The sequence below is a fragment of the Camelina sativa genome, chromosome 3, assembly GCF_000633955.1.
Source record: "Camelina sativa cultivar DH55 chromosome 3, Cs, whole genome shotgun sequence".
NCBI lineage: Eukaryota > Viridiplantae > Streptophyta > Magnoliopsida > Brassicales > Brassicaceae > Camelina > Camelina sativa.
Window position 1 is genome coordinate 12836631 of NC_025687.1, and position 15880 is coordinate 12852510.

General features: G+C 38.7%; 2 protein-coding genes across 3 annotated transcripts; one reads left to right on the forward strand and one right to left on the reverse strand.

The window, feature by feature from the left end:
- LOC104776836 lies at positions 1626-7267 on the forward strand. 2 transcript variants are annotated; one of them, XM_010500975.2, is made up of 7 exons: positions 1626-2034; positions 2419-2758; positions 2898-2994; positions 3290-3407; positions 3507-4238; positions 4609-6460; positions 6580-7267. In XM_010500975.2, the coding sequence occupies exons 2-7, from the start codon at positions 2563-2565 to the stop codon at positions 7023-7025; spliced, it is 3441 nt and encodes a 1146-aa protein (XP_010499277.1). In that variant the 5' UTR covers positions 1626-2034; positions 2419-2562; the 3' UTR covers positions 7026-7267. The 2 variants fall into 2 exon arrangements, with proteins under 2 accessions (XP_010499277.1, XP_010499276.1); XM_010500974.2 differs by having other exon boundaries at positions 1627-2150.
- Positions 8310-13153, reverse strand: LOC104778908 (putative UPF0725 protein At1g28500). Its single transcript, XM_010503319.1, has 6 exons — positions 12878-13153; positions 12593-12751; positions 9144-9360; positions 8879-9036; positions 8687-8773; positions 8310-8588 (listed from the first exon to the last, which is right to left on the reverse strand). The coding sequence occupies exons 1-6, from the start codon at positions 13151-13153 to the stop codon at positions 8310-8312; spliced, it is 1176 nt and encodes a 391-aa protein (XP_010501621.1).

Sequence of the window (15880 nt, forward strand, 5' to 3'; positions counted from 1 at the left end):
ATTTTTTTTTTTTTTTTTTTTTCTATTTTAGAATTTTTCAGCATATGAGTTATTTAAGATCTTAATATTATTTTCAACTTTGGGTTCAAATCAACATGGCTTTTCAAATATATTAGTGTACCAACATATTTTTCAGGTTCGGCCACCTGTTACTTGTCACTTTTTGGAATCATATCCCATTGAAAAAGGGAAAAGGGAAATGCTTGCTAGTGGTGATTTTCAAGATCGAATTCTAGATATATAGAGATGGACGGTGGGAGAGACACGACTTTTCTTCTTCCTTTATTGTTGTTAAACTACAATTTTTTTCGAGGAATCCCATATTTTCTCATGTCTCTTAAAGTCAAAACGACATTGCTTGATTTAAAGCAACCACAGTCAAATTTTTAGAAAACACACAGAGACAACACACTCAACTTTTATCAAGCAAAATGCATGTTATAAAAAAACAGCCATCCGAATTCATCTTATGTTTATTTGATGGATATCACATATATGGTTCTAGATTTAGGATTTTGTTTATATATATATATATGTACACGGTCCTAATAACATATTTCAAGCAAAAGATTTCGAAAAAGACATTTATAACTTTTTTTTTGTTTCTGTTTATCACATTATTGTGAGAACATATTAAATTTTCTCACATGCATAAGCAATTTTCTTTTTCACACATAAACAAAATAATTAACAAATACCAAAATAAGATAAAATAAATAGCACTAGTAAGAACTAATCATCATAATTTGTCTTTTTAATCGTCTAGACTAGAATATTTTTCCTGCACTAATTTTTGATGTTAAACTACATCAATATCAGATATATTGTTAATATTTATTTGTTTTTTTCACATCTAATTATCTAAAGTTAAAGTTCGTGCATAACCAACTGTTAATTTTTAAGTACATATAATTAGTTAGAATGCCGCCATTATTAGGACCAATAATAAAAGAGATAAGATCCATAATTGCGTAATAGTGAATCTTGACCTTATTAATTGAAGTCAGTTCGTTTTATAGTTTACGTGAAACATAAATTATTATAACTGGACGAAAATTTAAGCCACCTGAAAAAAAAAATGTTCCATCGAAAAGATAACTCCATTCTTGCATTTGTTTGAGAAAAGCCCCAAAGTTTACAAATATACATAAAAAATCCCACTTGTTTGAATATATGGAAAACAAATTCCAAAAAAATTAAATATATAATATTAGAAAAATACCTCCGAATCAGAAAGCATAGATACGTTAATGATGAAGTCTCTCTTCATCACACACCAACTCTGCATATCAAAATGTTCATTTTTCTATTCAATGAAATAATAATAATAATCATCTTACTATATAATAATCAACAATATAGAAAAATTAGCATAGATATTGTTGAAAACAATATAATCCATAACTTTCATATATATATAAATATATTTTTAATGATCTATATATTTTTAAAATAATTCATATTGTTTTTACTAGTCAAAGTTAAGATAAATTAATATTAATCCTCACGTTATACAATTAGGGTTATTTATAAACATTTAGTAGCGTGAAGTACAATTTAGGAAAAATTACTAAGTTAGGGACTTGAATGGTAAATGTTGAAAAAGAAAAGAGTTATCAGAATGAGCTCTTTCGTCTGCATCCAAAGGCTCTGCCTTTAATCAGAGCTTCGGTCACGGTTTCCAGAAGTAATTACGATCACATAAACACAAAAGCCCCAAAAAAAGCTCGAGAAAAGAGAACTTTGAAGAATCATAGAGAGAGAGAGAGAAAGAGAGAAAGAGAGAGAGAGAAGAAAGAGAAAAAAGGAGAGATTTAGCTAAGTAGCAGCTTTGTTGCGGTGCAAAGAAGCAAATCTGACAGTTTTCAGAAACAAGAGAAGGGAGGCAAGGAATCGAAGATTTGGTGCTTCTTTCTCAGGAAGCAAAGTAAAATGCTATACCAATTTTAACATTTTTCTTCACTGAGGAAGAGAGAGAGAGAGAGAGAGAGAGCAATGGAATCGATCTCACTTGGGTCTCTGCTCTTTTGATCTGTACGGGGAATTAAGCTTCTTCCTTGTTCTCAAGTCTCGACCTTTTTTGAGGAACTGGGTTTGATTCTTTAGGCCGAGATCTTTCTTTTTTCTGAAGAGGCGTCTGGTTACTTTTGGTAAGTTTCAAGCTTTTGCAAATGGGTAGAAATTGGCAAGTTCCAATTGCAATTAGAGCAAGTTATTGAAGGATTAGAACTAGGGTTTCTATTATAGCACAGTCTTACTCTGTTACGGAGTTGATTTTAAATTGTGCAAAAAAAATAAAAAAATTGGGTCTTTAGGTTACTTCTGGGTTTTTTGTGTTGAGATTTGACTTTGTGTCTTCAGAAGCTGATCCCATTTATGAATTTTCCCTTAGTTGAATTGACTATTGATTCTTTTCAGGTGGTTCAGTTTAAGACCGTTGAGTTTCAGAGATATATGTTTGGATTCATATGTGATCGGATAAGACGTTCCTATTGGCCAGAAGTGAATTGTGGTCTACCGGGCTAGCGTTTTGTTGAGTCTTCATTAGGTAGGATTGTAGCGATGCCTCCTTCCCCGGCATTGAGATGCTCTCCTGGGAGGGAACTTCCTGGGAAGAAACACAGACGAGGCCACAGCATTGAGTATGGGATACTGTTCAGAGATAAAGACGACGATCTTGCCTTGTTTAGTGAGATGCAAGACAAAGAAAGAGATAGTTTCTTGCTTCAGTCATCTGATGATCTTGAAGATGCATTTTGTAAGCTTTTTTTTCAAATTTATTGGCAGCGTTGTTTAGGGAGATGATTGGACTTAGAGATTGTTTCTTGCTTCAGTCATCTGACTGTCATCATGATTCTTAACATTTTTTCCTTCTATTTTGGACATTTTATCTTCAGCTACAAAATTAAAGCACTTTTCGGAGTTCACCATCCCTGTTCAAGGGGAGAGTAGCAGATTGCTCACTGCAGAGGGAGATAAGAATGACTATGATTGGTACCTTTCTTATTTGACTTGGATCGTTTCTTATTTTCTTTGTTTTGACAAATTTGTAGAATTATCTTTAAGCACAGTTGAGATTGAATTTAAATTGGATATCTTCCTTACTTTTAGTAATTCTCAAAGACATTTGCTTCTCCAGCTTCTGATTCCATAAACTTCTTGTTGGCATTACTATAACTATTTTTTGTCAACAACTGTAGTAATCTGTATTTTACTCTTTTGGATGCCTATAATTCTCCTATTGTTTCCACTCGTGGTCTTACAAAGCTTACTGGGTTACCAATGAAAGGTTGCTGACGCCTCCAGACACACCACTTTTTCCTTCATTGGATGACCAACCGCCAGCAGCTAGCGTTGTCCGAAGAGGGAGACCACAGAGTCAGATCTCATTATCTAGATCATCCACGGTATCCATCTATACTAAATTGAATTATATTCTATGTATAACATTGTAGATCTCCAATCAGATCTTGTTGCACTTCTTAATTTACTATGTGTATTTGTAGATGGAGAAGAGTCGCCGTAGCAGCAAGGGCAGTGCCAGCCCGAATCGCTTAAGTACATCTCCCCGAGCTGAAAATATGCAGCAGATAAGGGGAAGGCCATCATCAGCACGCCATCCTAGTCCAGCGTCTGGTCGACGATCAGCTACCCCAGTTAGGAGGATTTCTCCTACTCCAGGAAAACCTTCAGGACCTGTATCAAGATCTCCGACCCCAACTTCACGAAGGATGAGCACTGGGTCAACTACCACGGCATTGCCAGCTGTCAGGGGAACTTCTCCTGTCAGTTCTAGTCGAGGCAACTCTCCCTCTCCCAAAATAAAAGTGTGGCAGTCAAACATTCCTGGTTTCTCCTTGGATGCGCCACCAAATCTCCGAACTTCTTTGGGTGATCGACCAGCATCCTATGTAAGAGGTTCTTCGCCAGCATCCAGAAATGGCAGGGATGCAGTTTCAACACGCAGCAGAAAATCTGTTTCTCCTAGTGCTTCCAGAAGTGTCAGTTCATCTCACAGTCATGAGCGTGATCGGTTTAGTTCTCATAGTAAAGGCTCTGTAGCATCATCTGGAGATGATGATCTTCATTCTTTACAGTCTATTCCTGTAGGTGGCTCAGACCGTGCAGTTTCAAAAAGAGCTAGCCTTTCTCCAAATAGTAGAACTTCTAGATCTTCAAAATTACTGTCACCTGGTTCAGCACCGAGAAGGCCGTTTGAGTCTGCTCTTCGTCCAATGGTACATTTTAAGCAGCATACCACTTTTGTTTTTAGTCCACGATTCTAGGATTTTCATTACCTTCTAAAAGTTCATGTTTTACTCTACTTTTATCAACATGTTTGCACCCCTGGCTTAGTTTTCTAACTTAGAACCAGCAGTCTATGAGAACATATCAAAGAAAAGTGTTGTCAAGTCTTTCATATCTACCACAAAAATAGCTTGTTACTTAGTTCACATTTGTTTTCTGTTACATTCTATAGAGTCCAAGTCTCTCCTACCTGGATTATAAATAGCATACATTAACTTCAATAGTAATTCTGGTAATTTCTCCTTATTGAATCTGCAGAGATTAGTGAAATTTTATTCATGATCTACATTTTTCCTGCAGGATCATCCTAAAAGCCATCATAGCATGTTTAGGCCTCTTGCTTCTAGCCTTCCTAGCACAGGCATTTATTCTGGGAAAAGTAGTTCGTCTTACCATCACATTATGTTAAGACATTCTACTGCAACAGTGGGGAGCAACTCAAGTTCTGGCCAAGTTACAGGATTCATGCCAGACACTAAAGGGAATGATCCAGTCCCTGTATTCCAATCTGAAGTTGAAAATTTGGCTTATCCGGATAAACATGGAGAAAGTACTGCCTTTGGCATGGTAAATTTATCAAATGAAAGTAGTAGACATGAGAGTCATGAGAGTTCTTTCAGTGATCAACTTGGTGATATGGATCAAGGTTATGCTGTTGAATGTGAGTCTAGCGGGAATGAGGAGGTCAGCCACCATGATTTTGATGTTGAAAACAGTTCGACTCATGGTAGTCTTCATGTAGGCAGTGAATTTTTAGAAGGGGTCGCTCTTGAAACTATGGAGGTTTGTGTTAGATGTGGTTCTCACTATCGTGCTACTGAAGCAACGATAAGCGAGATAAATATTTGTCCAGAGTGCAGGGAGGAACACATTTTCGCGGAAACAGGTTCCCCTGGAACAACAAGAGTTCTTGATGAAAATTCCCCAAAGCAGTCTCAGGAAATTTTCGATGAAAACAAGTCATATGTTGAAAAAATCCCTGTGATAAATGCGCTGGAATCGCTGCCTGCTGTTATGGTTGAGGCAGAAATGATGGAGACACAAGAAAATATTGAGCAGTGTGATAATTCCTATGAGCAAGAACAATATCATCTGCACGCGAGCTCTATTTCCAGGGCTTTGGAAGAGCAAAATGTGGATACGCCCAGTTGCCAGGATGCAACTCAGTCTTCTACTGGCTGTGGTCTATTGAGTATAGGCACAAAAGATTCTCAAACTCAGCTTTCTGATAAGCATCATGATGTGAAGATTGATTCTTCAGGACGTGGAGACGTTCCTTTGATTATAAAGAGATCAGTCAGTATGAAGTCACCTTTTATTCCAGCTAACACCTCCAGTTGTTTCACCAGATCGTATGAGGGATTTTCTTATTTAAGGGATAGAAGTATTAGTCTTAGAAGCTCCACAGAAACTGCTTCCGCATCGTCATCCTGGGATTACGGTTCCTCTATAAGAAAGGGAAGCCATATACGACAACGAAGCGGTAGTACACTTGACTTGGAGACTCATAGGTACGATACCAACTCCAAGTCCCTGAGCACCATGTCATCATCATCAGGCATGTCAAGTCACGCTTTGCAGGCTCTAAATGTCATGCCAGAGGACAGTTTTGAAGTGTGTGCTGCCCAAATGACATATACGCAAGATGAAACTCACAAAGAATCTCACACTGAAATCCAAGATTCGGAGTGTAAAGAAACCAATGTGATGAATGCTGATTTCGGTGAAAGCGTTGGATTAGTTGGTGATCTGGCAGAGCATAATCCGGTGGTAATTGACGATGGATGTTCTGAAAATGGAGATGATGTAGCCAATACTGTGATAAGCAAAGTGGAGACAACAGAATCACCGGCATATGTAAGGAGCATATCGGATTTAGGAGCATCACCTATCACTGATGAAAGCTCTTTGAATGATCACTCTAGGCTACAAGAAAAGGATGGAAACGAAATTTCTCACGGTTCATCCACCACAACAGCCTTAGAAATAGAACCTGAGAGTTGTATACCTGAGACACCTGGTGTAGAGGTTCATGATGAAGTTTCCGAGTCAGAATGCAGCCTAAATGCAGTGGATGACTGCTCAGAAAAGAGTATGGCACATCCTTCTGTGGACCACCACAACTCCTTGGTTCCCGCAAATGAAATTTTAGGTAATTACTCAGCTTTCTCATCTGATACTGGCATCTCACTGTGCTTTTACTGTTGTTTGCTACGTATATTTTCTTACAACCTTGCGTAAGTTTAGACATGGTTTTCCTGGTCTCTGTAGACGAGTCGACCGTGCGTGTGGAGTGTCCCGGTGGAAAAGAGCCGAGGAGCCTCACGCTGGAAGAAGCCACTGATACAATACTGTTCTGCAGCTCCATCGTTCATGATATAGTGTACCAGGCAGCAACATTAGCAGTGGATAAAGCAAAGGATGTGCCAGATGAAGAAGAAATGTTGCATCCAACAGTGACAGTACTTGGGAAGTCGAATGCGAACAGGAGTAGTTATGGACTTGGCGGTGGAACGAAGGCGAAGAAAAAGAATGCCAAATCCGCAAAAGCAAGTCGGAAACAAACGGAAACAGAGGAGAAAACACAAGTAGTTGAAATAGAGAATGATGAAAATGCAGGTGAAGCAGTGATGATACGGAACGTAGGAGTTCCTCCTGGTAAAGGAGAGAATTTGAAACCTCCGCCTAAGCTGGAGTCAAATGCAATTGCTCAATAATGTGATATGATTCACTCTTTCATAATTTTTTCTACCTAGTAAATTTTTATGTTTGTTTGTTTATAAAGTTTGTGGTTGTTTATTTTTGTTGTTCTTTCGGTTTTGTTTGTGTTTCTTTTGTAAGATTTAGAGGTATTTACGTTTGTTGCAGCTAATTTGTGAGAGAAGATAAACACGATTTGGGTTGCCGGTTAGTGGCATGAATTGTAAAGTTTTTGTTTTGATTTGATTATTATTATCTTGATTATGTGTACCAATAAAAACTCTTATGGACTCTGTTTGTTCCTTCATATGAATGGTATATATTATCTTTGTTTGTGTTTTGCATATGACACACACATTCAATATAGGGATTTAATCTTTATTTGCACTATATTATGATGGATTACTAGTGTTCAGATGTTAGGGAGTAGGGACCAAAATGGGAAAGGAAAAGGAAAACCAAGAACATCAGTACATACTACATACACACCACACAAAAACAAATTCACCTAAACAGTTCAAACGCACAAGATATATAGCTTTAACTTATATTATCTGATCAACATCTTCAAATAGAACATATAAACATCAGTTTCTTTTATTTTCTGAAATTTGCTGAGTTGTGTAGTATTTAAGTCATAGAATCCAATAGCCTTTGTGTTGTATTATATGTAAAGAGAGACTATTAATAAAGTTGGAAGCAACCAAACCACAGAACACATGCTTATGTGTTTCTCGTATGTGATCATCTAGGGGTGTAAACTTGTGCTTAAAAGGGATGATCATACGAGTATGAATCTATATCACAGAAATATTCAGAGACTGGGAATTTGTAGTCCCAAAGGAGAACTACTGAATCATCCCCACGATTAATGCACACACGCATACATATACGCTAATAACTTAACCCTTCCTTGTATTCAAAACACACACGACACTAAAACAAATTCACCTAAAACAGTTCAAACGCACAACATATATATATATATATATATATATGTATATATTTTCTGATCAACATCTTTTTGGACCTCCAGTCCGGAGTCTCTTAGAAAGATGCTCGGCATCTTTATCAGAGCCGGCCCAAGATACAAGCTGATGAAGCATCAGCTTGCGGCCGGAAATTATATAGTCTAAATTCGGCCTAATTTCACTGATAATTCGGTTAGCCTAGCGGTATAAGTAGTGGAAGATGGACTGAGAAGTCACGAGTTCGACTCTCAAAACTCATTTAATTTTTTGTGTTTTCATTAATTTTTTTTTAACAGGCTTAAAAATGTTTTTGGGCTTGTGGCCTCATAATTATGTGCGACGGCTCTGATCTTTATCATTCCAAAAAGAACCCTTGAGATTCAAGCATCCCGAATGCGCATCAATGACTCTTCTAATGATAGCTTTGCGTTCAACATGGCCACCAATCTCATGATCATCAATCCGTGGGGACTTGGCCAAGCCCTTAAAAGTAATGTAGACATGTGCCCTTCTGGCATTGAGTCTCTCAACCGGGGGATTCTGATCTTCTTCCTCAGTTTCTATCACCACTTTCAGAATCTGAAGCTTGGGCAGACCACTCTGCAATATCTGCAAGCAACATCAACAGTTTTGGTGATCGTTAATAATTTATTTACAACAGTCATATATATGGTATGTCATTGATATGCAAAGAGAAAATTACTTACACCAAACATCCCTCTATCAGTTGCACAAATCAAAAGTTCCAAATAGAGAGAAATCCAATAAGTGGTTTGCCACTCTGATTCCTTGAGCTGCAAAATTAAAGCACGAAAAATATGTGATCAGCACTGCTGCTTAAAATGATTAAAATGATCATGCTGTGTGTTTCTTAGTAATAAAAAAAAAATCTTACGTACCACGTAAAATCGGTTTCTATCATCATTCAAAGCATGATCTGAAGGCCAATCAGGCAATCTACCTTGGAAGACGATGGCACCATCTACAACACCATCTGACACTGACACTACGCTACGATGAAAGTGAGGTACGAAGGGCTCCTTGGGGGTCACTGCCGCTATGCAACATTATTAATCAGCAAGTGAGATTTGATTTTATAGTACTCTCTTGATCACTTGTATTTAAAAAAAAAAAAAATTAATGCACCACAATTATATTAGTCACCTTCATCTTGATTTTGGACAACTACTTTTTTAGGTCTAGCAATAGAAACGGCCAAATCCAAAATGTGAAGCTCCATTACATCAACTTTAACCTGAAAGGTTTGCTGGAATGGAGGGATAGCTGCTGGATCGTGTGCAAGAAGAGTAAAGTAGTAGGAAGGCACAAAGCTCATTGTCGTGATGAATTTCTGTACGGCATCGAGCTTGAAGATTGTCCCCTAACAGAGATCAGATGAATTCAAAGAGAGAATTTAAATTCTTGGATGTGGTATAACACATGACATGTTGATGAAGCACCAAATATATATATACTAGAAAGTAGTCCATACGATGTGTGGTTTATGTATGCATTATTAACTTGAAATATAAATAAAGTTTTTATTAAATTATATATGAAATGAACAGATGTAATTGTTAATATATGTTTTAAAAATAATATTCATAATATTACGGTTCAACTAAAATTTATAATTTATATATGTTATATAGTGTTTCATAGAATGGTCGTGAAAAAGAGAAAAGTAAAGTAAATATTACTTAATATTTTTGATTACAATGTATTTTTGAAATTATTTAAACAGTATGTTAATATAGTAATAAGACCATTACTTATAGCAAAGTCAACTATATAGTATTTTCGTTAAATAGTTAAGATAAATTATTTTTTTTCTATTTTTTTATAGTTTTTTCTTTTTTTCGAAAATTAAAAACTGATAAGTAGTCTAGAAAAAAAAGTGTAAGATCTTATTTAATTTGTTTGATAGATAATTTTATGTTTTCCTATATAATTTTATTGTCATCATCTAAAAGTAATAGTTAACAAAAATTAGTTTTATATATGATAAGGAAATTTTAAAATAATTTATTAAAACGATATCACAAAACAAATATCTTGTACTATAAGTTTAACCAGTTTTTATAAAAATTCATGAAAATTAAAGTGTGTGAAATTTAATATATTTTTTATTTTCTATATATTGTCTCTATTTCTAATCTTTTTTTTTACAACAGCTTACAAGATTGACTCAAACAAGCCAACGTGAAGGTAAATCGTTTACAAAGGTAACTAAGTGCGGAACTGAGCGAACACGTCGCGCTAAATTATCCGCTTTACTATTCTGAGAGCGAGGAACGTAGACTAAGGAAAATGAAGCAAACTCCTCTTTGTCCGCTTGTATGTCCTCCAGATAAGGCGTGAAAGCTGGCCACTTAGTAGGCGAAGACACCATCTTCACCAAATCAGAGCAGTCGGTAAGAAAGACGACCTCCTGATTATCCTACATCACATTGCCCATATTAGGGCTTCCACCTCGGCGTGGAGGGGTGATAGGCTACGACGTATATTGGCTGCTCCCATGCTGGGAGCTTCGCCCCTAGGTGAAACACAATACCGTCCTCTACCAGCGAACCGATCTGTCACCTTCCAAGAGCCATCAATGAAGCAAAGAGAGGTCGACGAAAACCTGGAAACCCCGAGACCACCAAAACCGCGTAGTACACCCGTGTTGTGAGAATCCGATTCTGGGACTTGGGCCTCTATCTGAGCCAGAAGCCAGGCTTTAGCCTCATCCTCCGCTAACCGCAATATTGCAAGGGGATTCAAATTTCAAATTACTGAATAATTTATCATTACGTGCTTTCCAAATATACTAAAGAATCCAGGGAAATCCATCATGTGATGGGACATCCTTGTACAACCAAAAAAGGGAATCCATGTTCGTCTAGACAGAAGCCGATGGGAAAACATCTGGAGTCGTCGGGAACTGTGATAGGGCCCAAACTTGACGGGCAGATGGACATTCAAAGAGAGTATGATTTATTGTCTCATCTTCATGACCACAAAGACAACACACGAGATCACAACTCAGACCACGTCTCCGTAAATTAGCTCCAACCGCTACACAACCCAAAATCACTTGCCATATGAAATGACGGAGTTTCGGGGGACACCGAATTTTCCAGACAAAAGCCTGTAGAGACACAAAGTCCGGCCCAAGTGTCTTTGGGCCAGCCGAAGCCTGCGAAAGTGACCGAACGATATAGTATCCAGATTTTACCGAATATTTACCTAACTTGGTAAAATGCCAACCTAACAAATCCGGTTTGTCCGGTTTTCGTAGTAGTAAGGTGATACACAGAGTTTTAAACCCTATTTTCCTACTGCAAGTGCACAGCAAAGAAGTAGTACTTAGGGGTCGAATCCCACGAAGACCAAGTTTTACTCTATGGTTCTATTGGTTCAGTTTCAAGCTAAGACAATTCAAAGTTGGGTTTGTTTGGTAACAGTAACGCAATTAAAACGATATAAAAAGGCAATAAGCAGAACACTAGATCAGAGGTAATTCTCGGGAATTTCAGAGTTAACAACTAAACAACTATTCAGGGCATAAAATAAGTACCAGTCTAGAACTCAAACATAAATATAAACTGATCCACTGTCGTGGTATCAATAACTCTATCTGATCGATTCTGTGCGGAAACGCGGAGCACGTGCTCAGACATCCGGAGCACATGCTCGGCGGTCCATAAACCCTAAACTGTCGTTTGAGCCCAGAATCGCAGACAAGCATTAAAGAACAGGAATGATAAGTTCACAAATCACCTACACATCAACTTTCGCAGGTCTAGGATAATTTGCCCACTAATGTCTTTTCTAGCAACCTATTACACTTTTGATGAATAGATAAACCTAGAATCATAGATTGGGTGATCAAATCAACCTAAGCATTAAGTCTAACAATAGTGAAGACAATCGATTATATAAAGCCCTATTTGTGTTCTGTTGCTAACCCATGAAACCCCTTTTGAAACCCCTAATCTAGCAAAGAAAACTACTCAGACATAGAGAAATGAATAACCAACATAGATGAGAAATTCAATAGCATAAAAATATAAAAATCACAAGGGTTCAGAATATTGCTTCACGAGGTAGCCGCTCTTCTCCCTCTCACAAAAGCGTCGCTCAAAAACCAAAAGAAAAAGGTATATCCATCTCTCCTCAAAACCCTAGGTTAAATAGCATACAAGTAGAGAAAAATAAGGGAAGATTCCAAATTCAAATCTCCCTATTAAAAAGCGATCTCAGCCCTCTTTCTCTCACAAAGGATCGCCTAAAATAAGGGGAATTAATCAGGGAATCGACGCCTAGATGCTTGCCACGTGTCGTCATGAAACCGTAGAGTTGGGAGCATGAGCTTGGAAATCGGGAGCATGTGCTCCTGGGTCTAAAATCAGCTTTTCTGCTCCAATTCAACTCCTTTCTGCTCTGATTGCTCCTGCTGTTCCAATCCTTGCTTTTAGCTTCCTAGCCTCTCATTATAACCTGAAAAGGACTCAAACAACTACAAAACTATCAAATAAACGGGGTCAAAGTGAGTCAAAACCGTAACATATCATAAGGCAGAAATAATAGCAACTACAAAACTATCAAATAAACTGGTATATTATTGCCATAAGCTGAGCCATATCCCAGGAGTTAGAAGTCCTGTCAATAAGATTTTGAACTGAGAGCAAACGGTCAGACGACGACCCTGTGCCCAATGCTGGTCTCGGGGATTGAGCGGGGATCCACGGGTCATTCCATACAGAGATGGTTGCCCTAGATCCTACCTGTTTAATAAGTCCTTTATTTACCAGAGAGCAAGCAGAAATAATACTCCGCCACCCATATGACGACGAATATGATTTTATTGGATCCAGTGGATCAGAGTGCCTATAATATCGGCCTTCAAATACCCTTGCAAAAAGTGAATCCGGAACTGAAATTAATCGCCAAAGCTGTTTCGCTAACAGAGCAGTATTAAAATCATCCAAACATCGGAACCCCATACCTCCCTCCCTTTTCACCCTGCATAGCTTATCCCATGCCACCCAATGTAAACCCCTTGATTGTCCAGACGAACTCCACCAAAAATTGGAAATCGCACCTGTCAGTTTCCTCGTAACCGTCTTGGGTAACCGAAAACATGACATCAAAAATGTCGGAACGACCGTAGCGACAGACTTGATCATTACCTCCTTACCGCCCTTTGATAGCAACCTAGCCGGCCAGCCACTTGCCCGTGATTGTAATCGATCCTGGACAAAGGAAAAGATTTGGGTTTTAGCCCCATGCCTAAATAAGAACCCATACCACCCAAAGTAATAATTCCTAAAACCCCTTTCACTTCCTCCCTAAGAGCATGATCCACCATATGTCCAAATTGGACCGAGGATTTTTGAAAATTTATTTGCTGGCCTGACGCTCACTCATACTTACGAAGGATCTGGAGTACTACCTCACATTGGTCCCTTGTTGCCTGACAGAAAAAGAGACTGTCATCCGCAAATAAAAGATGAGAAATAGCAGGACTAGCTTTCGAAACCCAGATACCAGAAATAAGTTTCATTCACTCCGCCTTGCGGAAATGTGCAATAAGCACTTCCGTACAAAGAATAAAAAGGTAGGGCCATAAAGGGTCTCCCTGGCGTAATCCCCAGTGAGGAATAATGGAACTGTGTGCTTGACCATTGATCAAAACCTTATACTGGACCGAAGTGACGCAAGACATGATCCAGGACACCCATTTATCACAAAAACCGAGTTGCCGGAGCAAAAGCTCAATAAAGGGCCACTCCACCGTGTCATAAGCCTTACTCATATCCGTCTTAATGGCCATAAACTTCCCTTTACAGGAAGGGTTTGTCCGGAGACCATGAAACATCTCTTGGGCTATCAAAACATTATTCGAGATAAAACGACCCTCCACAAATGTCGATTGTGTTTCCGAGATAAGAGATGGCAAGATAGTGCACAATCGTTGACACAAAACCTTTGAAATAATTTTATACCCCACATTGCACAAAATAATTGGCCATAATTCAGTCATCCTGGTCGGCTTATCCACCTTTGGAATAAGACAGATATTCGTTACATTCAACCTTTTATTAAAAACCCCGTCCTGCAAGAAGGAGTTCACCAAAAGAACCAGATCGACCTTAACCGTAGGCCATGCTTTCTGATAGAAAAGCGCTGTCATCCCATCCGGGCCAGGAGCCTTATCCGGGTGCATCATAAACAAAGCATGATGGATCTCCTGTTCCGAGACCTCCCGGGTTAAAAACTCATTGCTCTCCTGCGTAATCAATGAGTGTACCTCGTCCAACATCACCTCAAAATCTGACGGGTCAGAGGAAGTAAAAAACTCCTCAAAATAGGAAACCGCAACATTTTCGATATCCCTCTCCTCCGTCAACCAATTTTCATGTCCATCATAAAGACCCATGATGCGATTCCTAGCCCGTCGCTGCTTAGTTTGGGCATGAAAATAACCAGTATTTTGATCCCAAGCCGCATCCATCTACTCCGACTTTTTTGATACCAATACACCTCCTCATCCCTATAAGCCTCTCATAATAGCCAAGTAAGCTCCGCTACTTCATCCACCGTAGTATCATCATTCTCCTGACGACATTTAGTTATCTTATCCACTAATGTGGATCCCGTCGAAGAGTCCCAGCCCTCTGCCACCACGTCATAGAACCCTTCTTTATCTAGCCACCGACGATCAAAACGAAATCCGCTTTTACCCCGTCTTACCTTATCCTCAAGAACAGCTACCAGTGGCTTATGATCCGAAGCAATCATAGTTAGGTATTCTGTGAAAGAGTCCTTAAATAAGTCATGCCACGCCTCATTTGCTAATGCCCGATCTAGCCGACAACATATCGGTTTCCTATCTCGCCAACCTTTCCAAGAAAGACTATCCCCAAGAGCAGGAAATTCAAGTAGTCCACAGTGTCGAATCATCGAGTTAAAAGGCACAAAGGAAGATGCATGGCGTAATTTACCACCCCGCTTCTCATGATTGCCTTTAAGCTCATTAAAATCACCAATTAGAAACCAAGGGTCATCCCGAGTTAAACCAATTCGTGTTAACCGCTCCCAAACCAATTCTCGGTTTGTTGGAACCGGATATCCATAAACAAAAGTAAGATAGATTAGCTTGCCTTTGTATATCAATTCTACATCAATAATTCTATTGGAAGCAAATAAAACTGAAACATTATTATTGATATTATTATAGAAAAGTGCCAAACCACCACTAGAACCAATCGGTTCAACAGTTTTTAAATGAGAATAACCAAAATGACCAACAAAAGACTCTAAAAAAGAAAAACATTGCTTAGTTTCAGAAAGAAATAAGAAATCCGGCCGGTGTTGCATCCACAAGTCCCTGAGATACCCAATTGTTGCTTTGTTACCAAGCCCTTGAAAATTCCAACTTAGTATATTCATTTAACAGCTTTCGGAATTGATGGCTTTGTGCCACCAGCAACTCCCTTTTCCACCGCCTGTGGCTTCGGGAGAGTAGTCTGACCAAGAGCAGCAGTATGCTTCGGAGCAGGTCGTTTACGGGGAGTACGAACGTAAACATTTAGCTTCTTTGACCCCATACCTTGGAGACCCAAAACACCCTTCCCTTTGCGAGATTTCTCCACTATAGAAGCTCCCTCATCAAGCAGCGGTGGAGAGACAGAATCCTTGGAAACAGTCGCTCCTATAATGGGTACATCTTCACAGAGAGAAAGCCTTCTTCATGACCATCCTCCACCATTGATTCCTCTAAATTCTCTTCTTCAGCAGCATCCATTCCAGAATCATCAGGAGAAATCACCAAGTTACCAGAGAATACCCCTGCAGAAAGCACCTCCTGATCCTCATGATCCGCCAAAGCGAGCCCTTCCACCAGCGGTAAA